This window comes from Nesoenas mayeri (genome assembly GCF_963082525.1).
Source record: "Nesoenas mayeri genome assembly, chromosome: 1".
Classification (NCBI taxonomy): Eukaryota; Metazoa; Chordata; class Aves; order Columbiformes; family Columbidae; genus Nesoenas; species Nesoenas mayeri.
In genome coordinates this window covers 105,587,212-105,611,897 of record NC_137541.1, presented here as the reverse complement: position 1 = coordinate 105,611,897, position 24,686 = coordinate 105,587,212, and the positions used below count along the sequence as shown (strand labels likewise).

At 42.2% G+C, this 24,686-nt stretch overlaps 1 protein-coding gene across 1 annotated transcript; it reads right to left on the bottom strand.

Annotated features, from left to right (window-relative positions):
- Nucleotides 1–1,828: 1,828 nt before the first annotated feature.
- GRPR (gastrin releasing peptide receptor) lies at nucleotides 1,829–23,933 on the bottom strand (the record flags this gene model as incomplete). The annotated part of the gene is made up of 3 exons (XM_080362209.1): nucleotides 1,829–2,221; nucleotides 5,580–5,931; nucleotides 23,515–23,933. The coding sequence occupies 3 exons, from the start codon at nucleotides 23,931–23,933 to the stop codon at nucleotides 1,829–1,831; spliced, it is 1,164 nt and encodes a 387-aa protein (XP_080218335.1).
- Between the last annotated feature and the right edge of the window lie 753 nt (nucleotides 23,934–24,686).

Below are 24,686 nucleotides of genomic sequence, written 5' to 3'. Positions count from 1 at the left end.
ATGGCTGCAGACTGGGCTTCTGGTACTGTATGTAGCTTCATGTTAAAGCTCAGGGGAAGGGCCATCCTGCTGAAACTTTCGGGAAATGAGGAACTCACATAGCCCAGTAAATTTAAATTTACATCATAGCTACCCAGACAGCTCAGCAAGGGAATTGCATCAGCTGTGAAATAAGCCCATCACATCAGTGTTTAGGCAGATTGGGGTATGGGGGCACTCATGCCTGCAGGAGGGGGTGACACGGGTGGTGGTGCCCACAGATGGTGGGGGGATAGGGCAAGACAGCCCTTATCATCCCATCAGCATGGTGGTGTGGTCACAAGCTGAGCTCATGTACCTGCGTGTTGAACCTCATACAGAGGTACCTCTCCCAAAGGCAAAATCAGAGTTTTCAGAGCTCTGCCTTTGGCATCACAGCCCTTTTGTGGACCCCGGAGACATTAGCTCCCACCAGCATCCCTGGACAGCTGCAGATGCAGGGCTGAGTTTTTCTACACTGCACACAAGACTTCATCTATGTTCACAGAGCAAGTGCAACACGAAGTTTTACTAGTTTTCATTTTTCTTTTGCTGTGGTAAGGAAAAGGATTATCATCAGAGAGGCTGAGGGCCATTAAAAACTCAATATTCTGCTACATTGATTGCTTTATGGCCTCATTTTGCAGCAGCTTCCTTTATCAGGTGTGCAGCTTCATTGCCTGTCCTATAGCCCATGCACTTCAAGAGTTTTTATCTGTGGGACACTGTGCTATTGTTCCTGAATAGCTGATACCTGGCACAGGAACCGCTCTGGAGTGAACATTACAGAAGACCTGCTTCTCCAGTCTGTTGTCCCATTTTAGCACTCTGTCTCCACAGATTTCTGTGAAGATAGAAGGGAAAAAACTGTGGGTTGTAAATCCAGGGTGTTTTACAAAGCACTACTGCATAAAAATAGCTGTGCTTAATTTTCTGTTAATTACCTGCCATTAACCAAAACGATCTGAAGTTCTGTGCTGCACTGTAGGTGTTAAACTTTTGCTATATCACACCTTGAAGACAGGAAGGGCAAACCAGTAAGGAAAATGCTCTGCTGTCTCCTCTACAACATGGCAAAAGCTCACACATTTGAAAACTGTAAACACATTCCAACTCACATTTATTCATGTTACTGCTTTCACATTGATGTGGCACAAGATACTGCTCATTTCAAATGGGGCTACTGACTTACCCCAGTAAACTCTTGATATCTTTTATACCATTAATTAATACTGTACTCAGAACAATAATAAATACTTTTAAAGTCCATAAATGACCTACACTGAACTCTTTTGTAAAAGTATTTACCTTATTTAAATGTATTTATTTTGGTGTCAAAATATATTACACCACAAACTGCTGGATGCAACTGTTCTGACAAATTTTGTGCACCCGGTATGGAATTTGTCACTGCTGTAAGTCTGCCCAAGTTCAGATTTGAGCAGAAAGTGACAAAAAATCTGCAGAGCCAAGCTAGATTTGATCTTAAGATGCTCAGTGTGCTCTCAATAAAAGCAGCAGGTTTTGAAGCAACACAGCGCTTCCCGGGGAGTTCTTGTGGGCTGGTGCTCAATGATTCGCTGCTTTGGCAATGTCTTGGTCCAGGATGAGATGTTGGATGCTTCAGCTTCAGCCCAGGATGAAATGTTGGATGCTTTAAGCTCCTCTGAGTTCTCTGAGCGCATCAGACTTCCTTGCACACATGTGTGCATGTGTGTGTGTGTGTGTGTGTTTGCTACTCACCATCCCCATGGAGCAAAACCAAGCAGCCACACTAGGTACGTGATGTGGTTGTTGCTGACTGTGCCCTTTAGACATAGCCTTCGTGGCAGACATGGTTGCCATTGATAAGACTGAAGGTGGCCAGGGAATGGTTGGTGCTCTTGAGGGAGGTCATTCGTGTGGTGCTCCTGGCCATGCTCTGGGACCGGATGAGGAGACGAGCTCTGCAGCAGAACAGCTGGTTGTTGAACTGTTTCCGAAAGCTCTTGCTGAGCAAGTAGAGGGCAAATGGGTTGACACACGAGTTAGTGAATGCCAGGATCCGAGCGCAGATGCTGGCAATGAAATGCAGCACTGAGGTGTCCACCTCTGAATAGTGGTAGGATCGGTATAAATAGATGATGTGAGTGGGGAGCCAGCAGAAGGCAAAGAGGCACACAAAGACCAGTACTGTCCTGGCCAGACGCTTACGTGATTCAATCTGTGAGAAGAAAGAGAAATGCAGATTAGCAGCTATTCCTAGTTCACATCAGTAGCTGTTTTTCCCAGTACTGCAGCTTTGGGGCAAGTGCATGGCAGGCGTACAGACAGAGCAGGGCAGCCTGAACCACAGGTTAACATAAACAGGGTCAAGAACCCTCCTTGTCTTTTCTCAGTCCCCTTCCCCTAAAAACAAGTAATTCTGAAAATTTATTACACAAGGAAGTAGTCGTTCCTTTCCTGTTTAGATATAAAGCTCCAATGGTTTGTCACTTTGTAAAATCCAAGCTCAGGCAAAAAAAGTGCAGATATCTACATTAGTTATCCCCATATAATACACACGTTCTTATGTTATTTATATATATTAACTTATTACTCTTCCTGTTGTTATTATTATTAATTATGGAGTAGAGGCCTGGCATATTTCACAGAACCTAGAGGCAGGACTTTCTGCCTTGGGGCCATATGGTATATGTACACACAAGTGCTACCAACAGCTCACGGCCCTTAGAGACCAACTGCACTCAGAGGCCAAAAGAGCTGAAGAAACCAAGAGAGGAAAATCTGTACTTGGAGAAAGATGGAGGCAGAGGCAAGCTGGACCCTTCAGCTGAAAGAACTGGGGACACGAGGAGAAGGCAGATATAGGTGGATGACAACCTCAGCATAATTTGAGCTCTGTCAGGGAAAGGTGCTTTTACAGTGTCAGCTACCACACAGCATAACCTTCATGCAGACTAGCCACACTTTTGTTTTACTTAAGTATACAAGCTTGGAGTCAATCCAAAAGTATTGCTCAACTGAGGGGAGCTGAGGTAAACTGTACCTTGTCTTTTGTCCACCAGCTCTGCACACTAAGATAACAATGACACTGAAAAACACATCTTTCTTCCTAATGAAGACAAGAATCCTGACAAAGGTCACTTGAAAGGAGAGGACAGACAGAGTTGCCCAGAAAGATGTGCTGAAATACACTGGTCCCTGGAAGAGGTTGCGCAGATAGATGTTTGTAGGCACAGAAAGTGTAACCACTAAATTTTCAGAGTTTCATAATATTCTCTTCTCTGGTAGTCCCTGCACATTTTCGCAGTCACTCCTAGGGAATTTGTTGCAGTTTGCTGCCTATATTTGAGGAAGACCTGAATCGCCTGAAACTGCCCTTAGCCCCAGCCCTCTGCCCTTGTTCCTGCCCTGGTGCAGCTGTGGTGCCCCTCCTGGGACACTTCCCCACCCTCACTCCCCTTCCAAGCTGCACAGGCACATCAGAAACTCAACAGCTCACACAGGCTGATCTTTCCTCAGGGCAGCTGCAAGCAGAAAGTAGGCAGAAGAGACCTCACAAGACCGTTTTGACTTTATTTTGTGCCCCGTTAATGGCACCGACCAAAAATCAGCCATTGAGCTTGGGAAGGATTGATATGTACCAGATGATAATGCCTCCAGAGAGCAGGCTAAAAATTAAATCCTTTGAGGAAGGGTTCTCCTTGGCTAAACCATATATTCTTTTTAAATGTATCCTTAATTCGATATAGGGCTGTTGAGGCCACATCTGCACTATGAAGAAAGGAAGCAACGCAATAAAGAAATCGATACCAGTTATCTCAGATGGAGACCTATAGCTCCTGAATGCACTGCAGGACAGGAATGATGGACCGACGGTGCTAGACTGCAGCCTGGCCTTTTGCTTTCTTTAGAGTCTCCCCAAAACCAAAGTGGAAAATGGCTTCTTTTACTACTTACTTTGTTGTTACTAATCTAAACAGTCACCAAATCAGCAGAAAAATGGCCTGCAGGGGGGAAAGATTTACACACATTCAGAAGTGGAAAAGGATAAGGATTTCATGGATCACACATCGTTTAACAGGCAGAAAACACAGCTTTCCAGGCCTGCTGTTTCACTTTAGCAGCTGAAGGCTACATGAGATGATTACATTAGGTCAGCCCAAGGTGGAGATGTCAGTTGGGTGCAATTATGTGGACCTTTGTTCAGCTGAAGAATGCCTTGTGTCAGTTTAGCTTAGGTTGAAGCACAGCTCAGTTGAAAGAAAGAGGTAAGGTAAATAAAGTAAATAAGTCAAGGTAAATAAGTTTTTTTAAGAAATTAGTTACTTTGCTGTTACTTTCTTGCTTGGACAACCTAAGTCTCAGATGTACTCAAACTTGAGCACTCACCTGAAACACCCAGTTGCTCATGCAGGATTTGGATTTCCCCCCTGAAGAGGACTCTTTCTTTCTTTTCTGCAAAGATCACACCAACCACAAGGGACACAACTTCAGTGCGTCTGTGAGGACCCCACACTGTCTTGCTCCTTCCTCCCTCTTGGGTACTCTGCACCTGCTACTGTCCTCCTCTGGTCTCCAGTCCTCGGGTCTCTGTCTAGATTGTACTGGTTTCTCAACATGGCACAGCACCAGTAGGTGAAAGCTGGAGTCGTGGTGAGCACAGGAGGCATTGTCACTCTCCAGGCATGGCTGTGTACCTCCCTGACTGACTAGTTCTCCTGGCCCTGAGGTTCCCTTGCAGAAGGAACTTCCTCCACCTCCAGTCTTCTGCTACTGGGTCCCATTTAGAATCATAGAATCATTTTGGCTGGAATCAGGATCATTGAGTACAACCATCAACCCAGCACTGTCACTAAAACATATCTCTAAGAACATAATCTACATGTCTTTTAAACACCTCCAGGGAGGGTGACTCAATCTCTTTCCCAGGCAGCCTGTTCCAACACCTGACAACCCTTTCTATGAAGAAATGTTTCCTAATATCCAATCTGAACCTCCTCTAGCACAACCTGAGACCATTTCCTCTTGTCCAATTGCTTGTTACCTGAGAGAAGAGACCAACCCCTCCCAGAGAGGGATAAGGTCTCCCCTTGACCTCCTTTTCTTTGTTTTTCAGTCCAGAGGAGTGAATTACAGAGCCAGAATTTCCGACTGTGTGAAGAGGGACTGCTTCATGGAGCAAGATTTCATCCAAGGTCCTCTCTCTGACAAAGTAACTTTGATGAATTTTGCTTTCCTACTGTGTGAGCCCTCAGCTTCAGTCTCCAAACACCATCCCCAGCTCTGCCTCTTTCCCTGCATACCAGTCAATACCTTCTCAGGCTTTGGCATGGGTCTCCTGCTGTGTTTGCCATGGTAAACACCCTGCCAAACCCTTTGAACTTAGAAACTGGATAAGATGCTTTGCCCGTTAAGAGTTGTGACATGGCTTGTGACAACCATTCTTTTAGCCCACCTGATCTATTAACATTAGCACAACAGATGCAGTCTGTCCCAGTGCAAATTTCCCTGTATGCACATTCTTTACTCCCAGATTCATGGGGAATGTAGATCTTTGAAGAAAGTTAAATCTCTACCTGTTTCCTCACATGCACGTTTCCTTCCACAGGGATGTTGTATGCACTCCGGATCAAATTCTTAGCAATGAAATAATAATATACTGAAATGACAGATAGAGGAATGATATAAAAGATCAAAAATGATGCCATTGAGTGAATTTTAGGATGCAGCCCATCAGAATGTGGGTAAGGAGCACAGCTGACAAAGGTTCTGTTAGTCCCTTTTTCATGGAAAGGGTGCAGATCTGAAAACACTGCTTCAGGTATAGCAAGCAACATGGATACAATCCATATTATAGCAGCTCTCACACAAATCTTCATCAGTGCATGGGATGCTTGGATCTCCATTGGCCTTACTATAGCTTTATACCTAAAAAAAAAAAAAAAAGAAAAAAAAATTATTTATTGACCTCAAATCTCAGGCATTCCATTCTTCCTTGTCCGTTCCATTTATAAAACAAACAAAGAAACAAATAAAATCCTTCTTTATTCAAGAACCTGAATTTTTTTCTGGCATTTTAAATTTCAATGTTTTCAATAGATTTCTCATTTTAAGCCAGAGACACCTGTCATGGGTCAATTCAGTTTCATGTGTATCGATTCTGAGTTCGTCAAATTTGTAATCAACCCAACAACGCACGGTGCTGCTTGACATTAATATGTATGTACAAATAACATTGAAAGGAAGTGCAATCATAAACTTCTCTTCAAAAACATACAGCAGTTTACACCCATTCAAAGAACAGTGTTCAAAGAAATTGGTCAGAGGTTTTGCCACACATTTTATTTTGAGCTGTGAGTATGCTGGCATCCTGCAAACTGAATGCTATATTTTCTTAAGCTGCAAAGAGTATGTTGCCCATTTTAGTTGCTGTTTGGTGGTGTAGCTGGCAATTAAGAGTTGTTCATAACTCAATCGACCCAGGCTAAGTAGCCAGAGCTGCTAAGTGACCTTCCTGAAGAAAAAAAATATTCTTACTTACTATGCTAGATATGTAGATGACGTTTTTGGTTTTTTTATTTGCAATTTCATTTTTCACTCTTTCAGCCTTTCAGAAAATCAAACTTTAGAATCCAAGAAAATGAAAGAAGCAAACTTATTTGAACCTGATGTGTGTCATGAAAGGACCTGAAAACAGAAGAGCTTCTTGTTTGCTGGAGCCCTGCTCTGGCAGGAATATACACTCCAACTAAATCATTATTCACCTACATATTAAAGGAACATGGCAGAAGGAAAAATATATAATTAGAAAGAAATATCTACAGGTCTCACAAGTTATTATTTGGGGTCATTATTATAACAATTTTGATCTGTTGGTTGTTTTTTCCAGGATCTACCTCACACTGCCTACAGTCCATTTGGTACCTGTCAGCTCTCTGGGAACTGATGGGTGCCTCAATCCTAGGCTGTCCCAGCTCACTTTTGGCATGGCAGGGTACGTCCCCCATTCCCATGGGGCTGCTCCAGAGTCCCTTTCTAATCTCCTACCAGGATCCTTCAGACAGACAAACTGGACACTGGGGTGGGAGCAGAGGTAACAAGAATACTGAACTGCCAGAAACCAGGGGGTGTGAAGCAGGGTCCATCTGCCTGGCAGCCCAAACCAGGGACACTTTGTGTACCTGATTGATTCCCTACATACTGTAGACCACAGCATTCTAAAGCTCAGCATTTCAGAGAATACTTTGTCAGTCCTGCACTGTTTTAACCAGGTAATTGCCTTATTTGCAGGATAATCACGTATTAGACTTCTAGTTGTAAGCAATACTCTGTTCACCATACCTACCCTTTCCTTCCATGCATATGTATACACATATACACATGTGTATGTGTGTATATTTGTGTGTGTCTTTTATATACATACACATTTATGTACATATATTTTATACATATGCATGTATATACAGGTATAAATACGTACATACATACTTACATTTGCATATATTTGTATTTATCTGGACACCTCATTCATGTATTTATGTATCTGGACATCTCATAATTTGCAGGTGTTTTTACAATCCCACAGGTGGTTTTTTTGTGGGTGATCTTTCCTTTAATGAACTGCAAACCCCTTGCTCATTAGTCTTCTGTTTAACCAGTTATACTCTGAGCTCTCCAGCTCCCTTTTATTCCAGCTATACAGCTGCAGCAGCCAGACACAGGATTTTTCTGGCTTGCCTAACACCTCCTTAACTTGCACTCTGAAGCTGGGGATTAAGTGGCGTCACACTGCAATGCACAGTCTTCCAGTGCAAGATCATCATCTCAGGTGAAGAAAATCATAGTATGTAAACAATGATGATGTTATGACTATTGCAGTAATAAAAGGGAAGAGCTAAGCAGATTACTGAAACAATGTAGCTGAAATAGCTCAATGTATAGTCTGATTCACCAGTTATAGATTATTGACAGAGATACTAGCTAACTGAGCATCTTCAGTAAGCCCTAATGAAGATAAATGCAAAAGGAAATTAATTGCATATCACTTAGTTAATTCAAATGTATTTCTGCAGGGGTTTATTATATGCTTATCAACATGATATGTTAGCATAATATTTTCTGATATAATATAGCCAGCTAAGAGAATATTTATTTTCCAATATTAATTTCCAGTAATATGAATGATTTGAAGAATACAGAGAGAGATTCTGTTTTGTTTTTATTAACAGAGTAGGGAGAGTCAGAAAATGAATCCACTTCAAGTTATTAGTACATTTTAATTAGATGTGGCATTTCTAAACAATATAATTTTGAAACAAGATAATTAGAAATTGCTAGGAATGCTGGCATTGATTGATAGACATTTAGTTTATTTTTAAAGCCTCCTACAGCAGACATAAAAGAAGATCTGAGACTTGTTTTGCTTGTAAGAGGCTCAGTGTAGGCTCAAAACATAAGGCTGAAAGCACCAAAAGAGATAACAGAAAAAAAAAAACCAAACCCAAAGTGAGAAAATAGGTTTTGAAAATACAAATTCTCATGCTCTGCATGCCAGATCAGTTGCAATCAGCTTCACAGCAGCTAACCCAGTCTTGAACACTTCCAGTTTTCTAAGGTAGGCCACCCCTTTGGGATATGAGTGACATTCAGTCCATGTCATTTGCTTCTCCAGTAAACATCTTTAAACTCTTTCAACATCTGTTTATGTTATAGCACCTCATTTTGTATCCTGTGAAAAGCACAGTCTGAGGGTAAATAGCTGAGGTGGGAAAAGCCACCTGAAAGCCAGCTGAAGCTGGATGAATTGAATCCAATTCTCCGTGTCTACATTAGGCCATGGAGGTGCCATGCACCTCATCTACTACAGCCTCCCAAGCACAGGACACCAGCCTAGGCAGCTGCTGTGGTCAGTGGAGAGAAACAGGCAACACTGGGGATGATTTCTTCAGGCCAGAAATAGGTGCCTGAGAGGAGTGAGGAGGTAAGTCCTCTGGAGCTGCTCCTCTGTCTGCTTTCTGTAGACAGACCCTGGGCAATGAGGCGACTTGTTTCATAGCTAATTTTAGATGGCTAAACTTAGGCATGAGCCCGAGGTACATAACTTTCCCATACTTAATATCCAGCACTTGAAAAATCTGTTCCACTTTGAAGAGGACATTGATGAATATGCATATAGAGCTCAGTGGAGGCATGGACCTACCTAGGTGGCCAGCTGAGTGAGTCCTCATGCAAAAGTCTTACAACACTGTTATTTCCCACTCATGCAGTACCATGGGCTTTGAGAGTATATGTCACATCACACCCACAGCATGTCTGCAGTAGATCCAGACATGGCCCTAGACCTCTGCTTGCTCTCACATTCAGTCTTTCTAATTATTGTTTTATGTCGCGCTTTTTTTTCCAGCTAAATTCCTTTCCCAACCTGCTTTTAAAGAAATTTTTGAAAAAGATTCAAAGCCAGAGGTATGATTCATGCCCTACAACAAAAGCCAAAACTTAAAAAGAAAACTCTGCCTTTTGAAGATCCTGTTGAATGAAAAATGATACAGTTGAGAACTACTTTCAGCTCTAGTTGCTCTCCAGTTGTCAAACGGCAGCGATGAAAATGACTGGGTTGCTGATCTGATAGGAAAGATGAAAGAGACGCTGACCTTTACTACTGCTCAGTCTTTGAACTTCTCTGTTCCCACTGTGCTTGGAAAGCACCAAACTGCCTTGTGCACAGCAGTTGCCAATGACCTTCTGGCCAGGATGGATGCCACTGATCTCTGCGTCCCGCAGTCTCATTCAAAGAAGCACACAGAAAGAAATTATACATGGAGCAGTATCTTAAATGCAATTAATATAATCATAATTCATGAGTCACTGTGAAGATTCACCCCACAGGACAATTCTCCCCTCCACCAGCCACGGTGACTCCAGTGCTGTCCTTCTTCTCCAGGCCAGTCTCCAGGCCTCCAAGAGGAGTCTGGTGAGAGGGTGGCTTCAACCCAGAATGCCAGAATTCAATAACATAGAATATGTGATCACTTCTTAACCTAATTCCCAAAATTAATTTGGGATGGGTAGGAGCCCACAGAATGCACGTCTTCATTGAATTCTGTAATATGTCTAACAAATGTCTCTTAAGGTCTCCATTGTGCTTGTGCAATAATGGTTTCTCACAACTGAAACTACTGAAATGACCATAAACTGCTAAAATGTGACATGCATATGGTAAAAGCTGCGGAAAATGTTTTTCCCACTGTGTTTAATATGCCAGGGAAACTGGAAAATTGTGTCATTATCCTTGTGTTAAGAACAAACTAATGACACCACCACCTAATGTACTCTACAACTTTGACTATACAAACACTAGTTAATATTGTACACATAGCTCCAAAGCCACAACTTCGACTATAAACACAGAAGTAGCTTTATCATGAAAAAGACAGTTACAGATATACTCTCCAAAGACACAGATCAAAATAAAGCCCCAAATAGATGTCAGAGTTTCCTACATGCAGTTTCTCTCCTGGTGCGAAGTATTTTAGCGATCTTTGTGCTCCCCAGCTGAGCCACGAAAATACACACCAGCTGAAGTATAAACAGGCTTTGCCTTCAAAGCCATATTGCCTATACGTTCCTAAGCATAGAGATATGAAGGGTTGCAATTTTATTGTCATACTGGGGGAGAAAGGACCTTATCCCTAAGACAGCAGCTTCAGTGCATCTCTCATATGTTTTTCCTGTCACTTTCATCCACTTACTTGTGCCTGCTACAACAGTCACAAAAATTAAATTTAAACAAATAAGGAGGTCTTTTCCAGCCCAATTGATTCTGTGATTCTGTGGTTCTGTAAAGCATGTGAGGAAAATAAAATGTTTCCCTTGGATTTTAAATTAATTTATCTGCATATGTCTCACTGTCTGTTTTTTTTGTTTGGTTTGGTTGGTTGTGGTGGTTGTTGTTGTTGTTGTTTTAGGGAGGTAACTTTACGCAGTGTGGAGAAGTTGATGTTGTAAACAGTCTGAGCTTGCTTTCCTTTTTTATGTTTGCTTTGTATTAATGCCTTTCCCCCATCCCCCATATCAGCAGTTAAAGATAGTATACGTTGCCAATACATCAGCCATCATTGTATATATTGTAGGTTTGGGCTGCAAAAAAAGAGACAGGCTTTTTTAAGCTTGGAGATACCACCTTCTGTAATATCTTTACAAGAGGCACGACAATAGATCTTAATTTCAGCCAAAATCATTAGTGTCCTCTGTAAGAGTAGCACCTTGTGGCCAGTAGCTGAGGGTCTTATAGTACAATGTACCAGTGTGTGGCTGCAGGTGCTGCCAGTGGCAATGGGACAGAAACATCCATCCCCCATGGCAGTGAAGGTGACTGATCACAAAGGTAGGTGCCTGCCCGAGATGATCCTGGTGACTGAATATGACATCAGGAATTGTACATCAGCTATGTTCCAGCCACTACATCCCTCTCATCTATTGAATCTGACTTAAAAAGAGGCACTAAGTTGCTTTCATAACCCTTTCTTCCTTACTTTTTCAGCAGTAGGTGTGTAGCAAGAGAAAATGGCTGAAGGAGGCTCTGCCACAGAGTGCTGCCCTGTTTTGTCACAACCCTTCCAAGCATGCCTATCTTTCTGCAGCTGAATCTCATGCTTGCAAGAAGTATAAGAGGAGAAAATAATCCTCCCCATCCTTCCTACAGGGAAATGGGACACTGCCCCTCCAAAATGAATTTACAGAAGTACTTAAGTTTCAAGGAAAGTTTCCTCCAAATAGTATCGCCCATTAATATGTCGTACACTGTTTACATAAAGAGATCCCAGGCCTCAATCCTGAATTTGTATAATAGTTTAAAAAAACATGTACTAAAACCTGTTCAAACAAAATTTCAGAAGCCTTGTCTACCCCTTCTTCATTACCAGCTCCACTGTTTAGATTGCATCAGGCTGGTGGAAAGATTTATCATATTACCTCTTTCTGCTTTTTTATCTGAAGTTAGAAATCCATTTACAAACTTTCAAATCTGTTTAAACTGAGCTCTATTTTGAGATGTTGAGCTAATGTGAACCTGAAATTTCAATAAAAATCAGGGATTAGTTGGAATGGACTGATGTTTTACAAAAATAGTAATGTAAATTGCTGTGAAGTGAAGAAGCTGACTTCTTTCCGGCTCTAGAAAATGAACTCCTGAAATTGCCACCCCTTCCTATTGTCATGGTGAAAGAACTGCTTCTCAGTCACCACGTTCCCATATTTCTTCTGTTCCCACCTGCAACCAAAAAATGGAGAAAAGATGTGCAATTTACAGCTTCTCTGATCCCCATTTGTCTGTTCCAGTTTGTAAGCTTGATGCACGCACATTGATCTGGACTTGGCCCATGAACAGTCTGAACAAAAAAATCTTCTCATTAAGATTTTGTAATTATGTTCTACTGGTATCACATTATTGTTTTGCTCCCATAACATGAAGGATGTGCTCAATTACCATGCAAAAAAGCCTCAAGGAACAGAGAAAAAGTTGATGTGACACAAAGACTGCATAAATGAAGTATGTGGAGACTTGTTGAGTGTGAAGCCCCGCTTGGAAAGCAAAGAAAAATTCTTACTAAATATCTGAGGAAATACAATGCCTCAAACTTTCTTTGTTGTTTCCACTACACATTATGAATATTTATAGCTCTCAAGACAAAAAATTCAATAAATCCCCAAAATTGCTAGACTGTCTAACACATCAACACACTCCAACAATCTATTCTGGGTCTATCTGCTTTCTGCATACTTAGTTAAGATTATCATTATTATGCATGATTCTTCGATGAACATCTGTTATTAAAATCTTTACTTTAATAAATTGCATATGGGCACAAAGACTTCTCTAATGGCCTAGTTTTAAACACATTGTCAGGTACTGCCTACTTTCTTTTTTCAATTAATTAACATTTAAATGGAAAGAAAAAGCATGCATTGATGGAAGTGACACAGTTCTGATTTTTTGAAGTGTGTGTTCAAATTTCAGTCTGTATACCTGCATACTACTACATCATCCTGTAATTTGGATGAACAGGAATTTCAGCCCAGAAGTGACTAAGGTCAAAACTGAGACAAAATGTTTTAGAGGTGGTTGAACTGCACTACACATTGGGGAAGGAGAGCTTAAACAGTAACCATTTGACAGTGACTATGCTGCTCCAAATCATGACCAGTCAGAGTATAAACTATTTCAGAAATTAACTATGCATGTGGAAAACAATGGATGTAGAGGCTACTGCAGGAAATACTGTGCTTCTCATGGGCAATGCTTTCCTTAAAAGAAAGACCCACTTTGCACCCAGGGTATTTACTTCCTGTAGAGGAACTTCAGCCAAGTCTCTGAATGAAATAAGAAAGATGGGGACAGATTCTTTAGTAGGGCCTATTGTGATAGGACAAGGGGCAATGGTCTTAAAGTAAAAAGGGAAGATTCAGGCCAGACATGAGGAAGAAATTTTTTACAATGAAGGTGGTGATACACTGGCCCAGGCTGCCCAGAGGGGTGGTAGATGCCCCATACCTGGAGACATTCCAGGCCAGGCTGGACAGCATTCTATGATTTCAATGAGGCCAGCCTCACAGCTTGTCACAGTCCTTGCAATTGGATGTGACACCTGCTCTCTGCAGGAGGGGTGGGACCCATTCGTTTAAAAATATCCTTCGACTTCAAAGCCAACGAGTTCCCCCCGCCAGCCAATGTCCCAGTTCCTCAGCACCAACTAACCTCTGTGCATGTTTCTACATCCCTAGTGCCCAGAACAGACAGAGGCAGATGCCCCTGCTCACACTCATATCTTGGTGGAGTAGCTTGTTGGTGCCAGGTTTGCAATGCAGTGTACATCCAGAGCTGAGTTGGGAGGGATGATGTTGGCACCTGTACTACCAGGCATGGGAAAGAGCAAGTCCTGGTGATGCTTTCCATCCAAGGCTTTGCTGTCTCAGGTCAGATCCCCAGGACTGTCAACTGGCATGGGACTGTGGGCTCAGTGTGCCTGCAGATTGAATTCTTACCACGCCAACTAAAGCTGGGGCCTCAGACATGGACCCTTCATCTCACTAGAGAATCAGCCTTATTTCTCCTGAAAGCACCACCTTCAGTGCATAAAACCAGCATCAATGGGTAACCTAAATCCATGGTGTGATTGTTCGATATGTCACAGAACCTGCTATGGAAATTTATTGGAGTTTCTAAAAATGGCAGTTTCTCAACCCCAAAAGTGTTGCCTGTGATATGCAAGAAATCAACATTGTACCACGTTCTGACAGGGAAAGAAAAGTTCACTACTGACCTAAAAATTAGCAGTTCCTTAAGCAATAGCAGCTGTGGTGTGTTTATCTTAGTTTTGTGGAAAGCGAATTAAAATATTTATATATATATATATAAAAATATAAATACATATATATATATATGGAACTTTAGAGAAACGTTTTCTAAACACAGCTATCAGATAACTGACTGGGAACAGAAATCTAAAGGGGACAATGCTAACAAAACATTAGGAGCTGACCTCTGGCCTTCTCCTTTGTCTCCCCCACCTTGACCTGAAACAACTATGCAGGGCAAAAAGCTGCCCTGAATAAAAGAAAATGAGGAGTCATGCTAAAATCTCAAAGAAGTAATTACAAAAAAAAAAAAAAAAATCAATGTACAACAGATGGGAAAAAAAGCAAAAGTAAATGACAGCAAATATCGGAGTCTAAAAATGTCGGTGACTGATAAGGAAAGGTGGAGGAGCCAAGAAAATATCAAAGGTCACTGTGTAACAGACAAACATGAATTTTTAAACACATCAGGAACAAAAAAAATCAGTACGCCAGGCATACACGTAAATGGTGGAGACATGAACAATGATGAGACAAGGCAAAAAGCAATGATCAGATATTTGCCTTTAAGACCAAATATGGAGGAAGTATCCATATCATGTGTGCAGTGCTATAGACGTAGGAGAAAACACATCAGCCATATTAGAGAAGATGTGAGCTAACACCTGCTAACACAAAACACTTTCACAGCAGCAGACCTGAGTAATTTACACCTAAAAATGTTAAAGGAACCAGCTGGGGAACAATGGTGGTTTTTTTACAAATCTCGAAAAACTCTTAAGTGGCTCCAAAGTTGTGAAGTTCAGAAAGGTGGAAGCTGTGACTGAGAAAACTGCAATTACTTGGATTGCCCAGGGCCAGCTGTAGATAGAACAATTGAGAGGTTTATCCTACTCACAGATGATAATTAGTATAAGTCTGTCTTGTTTAATGCATGGCAGATTTAGGGTTTTTTTGTGTGTGTTTTTTTGTTTGTTTGTTTGGGTTTTTTGGGTTTTTTTGTTTGTTTGAGGTTGTGTTTTGTTGGTTTTTTTTTTTTTTTTGTCACAACAGTGTAGGTGAAGTAAAAAGGGTGTGGGCCATGCTGGTGTGCAAGGGAGGTGCAACCTGCATGGGCACATTGGCATGGGTGACCATGCATGTAGATGTGCGTGTGACAGGGCACACACGGTCCTTCCTCTCCTATCCATGCTCGTGCAATCCCAGCTTCTCTCCCATGGGACAGGGGTTAAAATTAGCAGTCCTGACAGAGCAGGTGGGGACCTCAAGCCCCATGGCCTCCCCAGCAGGTTCTCAAACACGCTGGTAAAAAGGTAGCAATGTGTGAAGCCATTTCCAGCCTAGGTTCTGGGAATCTGCTCTAGTTGCAAAGCTATTTATTGTGTATATCAGCTGCCTTGAGCAGGCTATAAAACCTTTGCTGGGAAAGTTTGCAGATGACACAGGGGCCGACCAGACTGTAAAAATGTTGTAGAGTCATTGAGATAAATGACCACAGTCTAACAGAAGCCATTTTAACTCAGCCGGGTGTAAAATAGTTTATCTAGCACTCAAGTGAGCAGATTATGCCAAAATATTGTGGATCTTTCAAGGAAAGAGGAGACAAAGAGAAGGCATTGGAGCATCTCTTTGGCATCTGACAAAATGAAATATCCTGTGCCGTTCTCAACATGCCGTGGTTTTAGTGTAATCAGTACCTGAGCTAGATTGTATAAAACTAAATCAGTTATACGATGCTTAAGTCCCTTTTGTGGCTTCAAAAAATGTGAGAGACCATCACCTCCATATGAACTTGCATCTGCATGTTGAGGCTGAATGATGTAATGTCATCCCTGACTGCTCTATCATAGAATCACAGTGTGGTTTGGTTTGGACAGAATCTTTAAAGATCACCTAGTCCAACCTCCCTGCTGCGGACAGGGACATCTTTCACTAGATCAGGCTGCTCAGAGCCCTGTCCAGCCTTGCCATGAACATTCCAAGGATGGAGCATCCACAGCATCTCTGGGCAATCTCTTCCAGTGTCTCACTACCCTCATCATAAAAGGTTTAGGTCCAGCCTAAACCTACCTTCTTTCAGCCTAAAACTGTTGTGCTTTGTTGTGTCGTTACAGGCCTTCATAAAAAGTCCCTTTCTTAAAAGCACACTTTATATACTGAAAGTCTGCAATAAGGTCTCCCTGCAGCCTTCTCTTCTCCAGGCTGAAAAACTTCAATTCTCTCAGACTTTCTGTTGTGCTATTAGTTAGATAATTATGCAGTGGTTAGAGGTCAGAAAATTTTCAATTTGAAATATGACATAATTTCTAAGCAGTGAGGATAACAGGATGCCAGAGACACATCAGGGAAACAGAGTAATATGTGCACCCTTGGTCTGAATACTCACAAAATTGCCTAGTGTCACTGAAAAGATCTGTTTTAATCCAAATTATAAGATATTCATCAATCTTTGTAGACAAATGTGGGCAAGAAATGCTGCTGGAATGGATGGCTAGTGCAGTTTGTGCTAGTCCAGCATCTGCATCTTTGTTTCTCCCAGGTAATTCAACCATCCATGTCTAAATATCATGTTTCAGGGCTCTCTGCAGGTATGAAGAAACATTTTTTTCCTCTCAGGCTGTTGTGGTAGTTTTCTCTCCCACCTTCCCATGATGCTGCAGAGACTAGCCGTCTCTGCTGGAAGGTAGACAAGGGCAGGATGGCCAGAGCTCTGACAACATCTCTCTCCTTGATGTTTCACAGTCTTCTGCACTCTGGTCAAACTAGTCACTAGCCTGGCATCAGGAGGGGAGTTTCCTGCAAGGAACTCCAGCTTTCTGCCTTTCTCTACAGTTTAGCAATTGGCTTGCCACCTTTTGGTGCCTCAGCAACATGAGGTGTCCAGGCACCCTCCTTAGTTTCTACCCGAGGGTACAGGGTGGTCTTCTGGATGCTGAAATCCTCTGCTCCACCTGAGGTCATATGCAGTAAGTGTGTGTGTGTGGGGAACACACACATCAAAGAGCCCCTAGCAAGTAGGATCTCAGACAGGGTCTCACAGCTCCTGGTGTCTTACCTGGTATGGGGTGAGGTGGGCACGTGGGTGCAGAACTGGTGAGAAACAAGGCAAGGGGACTTGGCAGGGCTAGCACTGGAGTCTTTTTTCAAAATAAAAGGAAAATAACTTATTGCAAAGGCTATCTGTGAGCAAAGCAACTACTGGATGTTTCACTATGTATACAAGGCAGACTAGGTCTGCTTCTGCTTTTTCAGCTCAAGTCCCATCTACTCTTTTCGGCTAGGCTCTTGTCTGTATCTGGGCACCAAGTACTAACACCTGAGGCGATGTGACCACTGTAGGCTTGCTGCAGTGATGCTGATGTCCCAACCCACCACATTCAGTCTGACACACAGCTGGCAAATTCTTCGTGGCCAGTCCTTCTCCTTATTAACGGTGCATACACCTCCTTGTACCATGAGACCATGACAACTGATTGGGGTTTTTAGGTTTTACTGAAATGTAAACAATAGGTAATCCGACTTCTCTTCCTTTTGATTGCTTAAATATTGACAGTTTCCAGCACATTAGCACTAACTCTAACCTCGGATTTGCGCAGCACTCCCACTGATATAGATGGGAGCTCTAATGTTCCTGGTTATAGAAATGCATCTATTGTGTTTTGGCCATCTGCTCTGGTTAATCAAGATACTCAGAAAGTTTGCGCTGTTTGATCTGTTTCTCTTGGTGCAGACGGACGCAGAGCTGAGGAAATGGGAGCAAAAACCAAGGGTGTTAAGAGTGTTGACATTGTATTGACATGGTGGCCAGCAACGCAGGATCCGAGACTGTACTGAGATATGTGTATCTCTCGCTGTACCTACCCCATGCCGTCAGCACAGGAACAGCAGGAGCACAGACACCCTGCCAGCGTCAAGGGTCAAGGAGGGGCCACCTGGTGCTTCAGCAGGAAGGACAGCTTTGAGCTGGGGTCAGAAACCCCTCTGTTTTTCCTCCCTGGACTGATGTTCTGGCTGAGATGGCATTAGCGGATCCAAAATGTACTTGTGGGAGTACCATTCTGCTGACTTGCATCATTTAGATTAGGGAATGTTATGCTAGTTCAGAGTTGCTTTCTCTGCCATGCTCTCAAAAACCTTCCTGGGGCTGCACAATGAATTACAGGACAAGTAAGTTACCCCAAAATAGTGCATTAGTGGGCTAAAAGGATTTAATGAATGAAGACATTATACTACCCAGAATAAATTCGTAACTGTGGACCTGCCACTTTATAACTGATGGTATTAAAAAAAAAGGTATCACTCTGTAAATCATCTCAGTGGAAACCTAGTTTGACTCTCCATAGCTTTATTTTAGGGTAGTACACTTCCCTTAATCATCTAGTGAAGACATAATCCAGTGACTGTAAAATAAAAGAACTGATATGCAAATATTGCTCCTCCTTTGGTATTTTGCATTATGATATCAGAGGCCAGAGACATCCAAATCACAGAAAAGATGAGTCTACTAAAAAATGATTTTTGCATATTTAAAAACTTCTTTCTAAAATTTCTAGATATGTTTCTTTCCACTACTGTTCCTTTGGGAGAGAGAGTTGTCTGAAATTTTTTTATTTCTTAGAAAAATAAACTTTCACATGAGTTCAGAGGAACACTGAAAGTTGGGGGTGTGACCTGCCCCAAGGTACCAAATGCAGCTGGAAGCTCTGCAGCATCCCTGCATCCAGTCACTGAGGTCAATGTTTCCAATACTCTCATTTCAGGTCTCAGATCTCCCACACAACTGCAGTTCCTGATGTCTGCAGCTGGTCTTACCAAGGTAAGCCACCTAACCTCACCTGTAATGTCACCCCATGTGTCTCACTATGCCATCACTCCCACCACAGGACAGCAGGCAGCTCTGGCTGGCAGCAATTGCTGCAGTTTTCCAGCACTAAAATCCAGATAATCCAAGGTGCTTAAAGTAAAGATGCTGCCTGCAAACTCAAACCACGCTTTACACTTGTTCTGCTTTGTGCTTGTAAAAACAGCATTGTTTCAGGAAGGTTTCACTTCATGAGCACCAGGACATTTCGATTTTTTCCTCTCTCAGCAAAACAGCGGGGAAGTATGATCGGTGCTTGACAGTTTGGGTAATTCAGATGCAAATGTATAAACCTTGTCACTCATGGGAGAAACAGTCAATTAAATAAAGACATCTCCCATGACAAGGGCAATTAAATGGGTTGCTTTTTGTCTTACTGTGCAAAGATGTTGCTTAATTTCCTGGCATTTGCTGAGCCAGCCTTGGCTTTTCTGCCTGGGCTGGCGGCCCAGGTGTGACCACTCTCACAGGCGCCTCTATACCCCGTCCCCTTGCCCTGAGGAGGAGGGCAAGCAGACAAACTCTCTTTTTATGGGGACAAAAGGGGTAGCTGAAGATATCTGCTGCCTCAGCAGAGCAGCGGGACAGACAGATGTCTTTCCACTGCCAACCTCATTTACAGCCCTTCTAAAACACACAAACATGCATGCACACGCATTGGCTGCATGTTTTCTTGCTCTTGTATACTCAGCCCTGGCACCTTATCACTCATGGAGGGTGGCTGTAAGCACACCATAGTCCTTAACCCTCTCCTGGCTGCTCTGCAAATTTGCCAGGCTTGCGGGGAAAAAAGGTCTCGCTGACAGCTCCCACTGCTCCTGCGAACGCAGCAAGATAGATCATAGAATCATAGAACAGTTTGAGTTGGAAAGGACCTGCAAAGGCCATCTAGTCCAACCCCCTGCAATGGGCAGGGACGTCTTCTACTAGATCAGGTTGCTCAGAGCCCTGTCCAGCCTGGCCTGGAATGTCTCCAGGGATGGGGCATCTACCACCTCTCTGGGCAACCTGGGCCAGTGTCTCACCACCCTCACTGTAAAAATTTTAATCCTTGTGTCTAGCCTAAATCTTCCCTGCTTTAGTTTAAAACTATTACCCCTTGTCTTATCACAACAGGCCCTGCTAAAAAGTCTGTCCCCATCTTTCTTATGGGCCCCTTTGAAGTATTAAATGTTCCCTGCAGCCAGCGGGGTAGTCCTACAGAAAATCCATTTCAAATATTGTTAATGCTTTTTAGCCCTTTCCTCACTCTCTCTCTCAAATAATTTAACTTTATCCTGATGATTCCTCAAGATTGTACACAGAGGGACCTTTTGGTGATACCTTGCCTAACCAAACTTATGTCTGTGCCCCTATAGATGCAAAGCACTTTGCGGACTGGGAGGCTCCCACTGCAGGAAAAGCTGAGATCAGCAGTTTGTCCCAAAGTTTCTACTTGAGAAAAGTTTACACATGAGCGGTCAGTCCCCTGGATGCCCACCATTTTCCTGGTGGGTCAAATCACCAAGCAGCTTTGGGTGTTCTGTGGTGGAGTTTTGTGCCTAGTTGAGCATTCCATTCCCCAGCAGGTGATAGATCCAGTATTATTAACCCCGCCTAACACCTGGGAAAGTCGAAATTGGAGGTATAAAAATGTACCCTAGTAAGGTACACTCTTAAACTCATTATGTGGGCTGTGCAAAAATCTATTAAAACTGTGCCACTCCTTTTCAGAAGCTGATCCAAAGCAACTGAAACGATTTGTACAATTATTGTAACATGTAGCATATGTATCTCATTGCTCTCTCACGTATTATATCTACCTATCACACCTACCCACTGCATCTCACCCTGTGTTTTGATGGTCACCTCTTTAGAAATGAGCCTGTAGCGTCACATTGTAAATGCTTTTCTTTACACAGCAGATTTCTGATCCCAGAGATGCCAGGTACCTCTAAGCATCACCACAATATCTTCAGTAATGTTGTCAGTCATCCACACTTGCTTTTGTTAATGCAAGAAAACTGGAACTGAGGTTTTTGTACTATTGTTTTTTGTAGAAGATGAATTGTAGACAAAAAATCTGTGGTGCCCTGACAAGTCTCCCTTTCCTTGAAGACAGGGGCATAGGATGTTGTTCACAGCACATGGTTTATGGTTTTCCTCTCCCATGGTCCATGGCTTTGATTCACGAGAACAGGGACATTTACATTCCTCATGTGAGCATCTCAGGCAAGGTTCATGCTGCTGAACATTAGCCATTCACAAATATCGGTGTCTAATCCATGCTAAACAGCAAAGCTTCCTCTATAGCCCAAGAGGGAGATAGGTATCCTGACAAGATTTATGCTGTCTCCTCCGGAGGCATCTCTTTCCATGGACTAGGGGACCCCTTGCTGACTGTCCTGGAATGGCTCCTCACCTCAGAGAGCAAAAGCCAAGTGAGATGAGCCATGCCCGAGCAGCCTTACCTGCTAGATTCTTGAGTCCTTGTGTTACCCTGCTCTCACCACCATGCCCCTGTCTTCTGCAGGTGTTTCCCTGCAGGGTTGAGCTGCTGCTCATCCTTCATGCAATACCACATTTGACCTCAGAAATTCTTGTCTGTGAAACCACCCGTGGTGCTAGGCTCAGTATCTTCTGTCTTGGCCAGTCACTTCAGGCAAAAAACACTATTGATGCACTGCTCAGTAAAAGCATTTGTAATGTTTGCTTTATGTGGCACATGATTAGTTAGCATCAAATCTCTCTAACAGGATCTTCTTTATGATGCATTTTTCTTTTCCTGATACTCCTTAAAACAACTTACATTATAGCTTTGGAAAGATGAATTTCCTGGACAAATACTTACTATTTTCCTAACATTTTCCTCAGATCAGGCAGGAATGGTCCAGTCATCACATGAAACTCAGGAGTGAAAGTATAGGTGGTCCTCTACTAGAGGATTTATGCACTTTCCTATTTTTCCAAGTCCTTTAGAGCGAATTGCTTGAATAACTTTGTCTGCATGTAGGCCTATTTGTCATCTGCTATTGGGGCAGACAGGGCTATTTTTATACATACACCAACATGGAGGAGTTAATAAACATTAACCATTCTGTCTCTGAAACACTGTTGGAGTCACCTGCTTTCATTGAGACAAGAGACTGTATATGTATATGAACTACCTTGAAAACTGAATAAAAATAGTCTGATGTTTTAAAGTAGGAGGTTAGGAGAGACACAGTGGCATGCAAGAGACTACCTAAAGCAAACCTGGTTTCACTTCTTTGAGACCGAGATAGAAAATCCCCATGTCTTTTCTGAGCAAAGCAAAACTGAAATAATTTTTCTCATTGGAGATCTTGGTACTTATGATATTTTACAGCTTTAGGGTGGTGACAATGTATTCCTTAATCTCTTTCTGAAGCATCCAAATTAGAAACAAAATGTCCTGGCTTCTCTGATGTACATAGGGATTTCTATAAAAGCCAATCAAATAAATACTTAAAACTTTTCTGGAAAGGTAGGCTTCACCCTTCCAAATGACATTAAAATTAAAATGCCTTTTGAATTTAGATCTGAATGCTCTGAGACAGGTTTCCAAAGCCTTCCAGGAATCTAAAATAGAGCTGGCTTATTAGAAGCATATAATTTGTTAAAGTCAAACTTGTTTTCATGTATTCTAAAATATCATAGCTTTTACTTTTTTTTTTTTTTTCCACCTAACATTATTGGAAGACAAAGTTTCTGAACCAACAGTAAAGATTAGTTTTGATTGGATAAAGGGCAAATGTTTTAATCAAGGGAAATATACTGGCTATACCAAACTGAGATGCCTGGCTTCAAACATCCTCATTTGAATATTTGGAACATATTTAATGAATTATTGCCTCACATGTAATTAGCCTTTAGGAAGCAAGCCACTAGAAAGAACTGACTCTAGCTGCACTTTAAAGTGCTGTTCCGGTGCCTTCAAACTTCATGAAATATGGGTCAATTGTCTTTTGGCAAATATGAGCATACTATCTTTTAATAGTCTCATTAATATTATTTTTTATCTCTGGTCTTTAGCGTGATCTGCTCTTGTTTTTCTTTTAATTAAACTAGACTATTAGCTAAACTGCACAAACATTTAGTTTAGCCTAGAAAAAGTATCCTGTGTTCAGTCTGCATCCTCCTCGTGTGCTCATAACCACTAGAAATTAACTGAAGTTGTTATTTTTCCCTCATTAGGTTAAAAACATACTTGTTACCTAAAAATATGCATTCATGGTCATGCATTTTTATGGAGCTGTAATTATGCAGACTTCTTTTCGAGGCTACAGCAGTCAGCTTACCTGTCAGCTGAGAGAGCAGTGAGAGTAAAGACTGATACCCCTACAGAAGTGAGCTGTATGAAGGGGATAAGTTTGCATCCAGTTCTGCCGAACAGCCACTCGTCAGCAAGGTACCTGCTGGCATCCACAGGCACGCAAGTCACGAGAAGCAGCAGGTCTCCCAGAGCCAAACTGGAGATGAACAAATTAGGGACATTTCTCATGGATTTCACAGTACAGAAGATCTTAATCAAAGTGATGTTGCCAATAAGGCCTATCAAAATGATGATCCCGTAGATGGTGGGGATGGCATAGAGGAACGCTGGGTAGAACCACTCGTCACCAAGGAGGGAGAAGTTTGCACTTTGGTTGACAGAGAAGTTGTAGAGAATGAAGTTATCTGTTTCTAGGTCTAGCAGAAAGCACTCTCCAGATGCCATTGTCCTATTTTGCTCTTATCAGAAGACAACTTTCTGCTTTGAAAATCCTCAAATAAGATTTCTTGCTTTAATTTTGCTGCTACTTTCTGGCTTTAAACAGTCAGAAGAGTTTAAAAGTCATATCACTTTATGACACATCTTGACAATAAACAAACCAAAAAGCAACTGCAGCTTGTTTAACAGTACTGTTTCCATAAGGTAAAAGGAGAACATATTTTAGCATAGTTTGAATACTAAAACTTGCCTTTTCCTCATTGACTTGTCTTGCTGTTAGGCATTCCTGAGGTCTGGAAGGCCATTTATCAAATTCAACGATGAGTAAGTGGGAAGCATTTTCAAAATCGAGGCTTGTTAAATTCCCAGCTTCAGGTTTGCTGAGCAGAACCAAGCCCAAAACAAAGATATTACAAAAAGCAAGTACTTTTGGTAGTTGCTGTCAGGCTGCATTGCCGATCTCTCCCGGCTTTCAGCACCTGCACTCGTCAGCTGGATTTAAAGTGAGGAAAAACCAGGACTCCGCTGACGGCTTAGATCCTATAGGCAGGCTCTTCTGAACGTCAATTCTTCCCCTGCTTCCCATGATGAGAGCAGCCTCGCTGAAATGACGGCGGTAATTCCGGCGGAGCCGCCAGCGAACGCCGGCGAATGCCAGCCACCTGCTGGCCGCTCTCATCACTGTCGGGGTGGAAGCGGGGAAAACCTACCAAAATCAACGTTAACTCTTTAGATTTTAAACAAATAAATAATAATTAA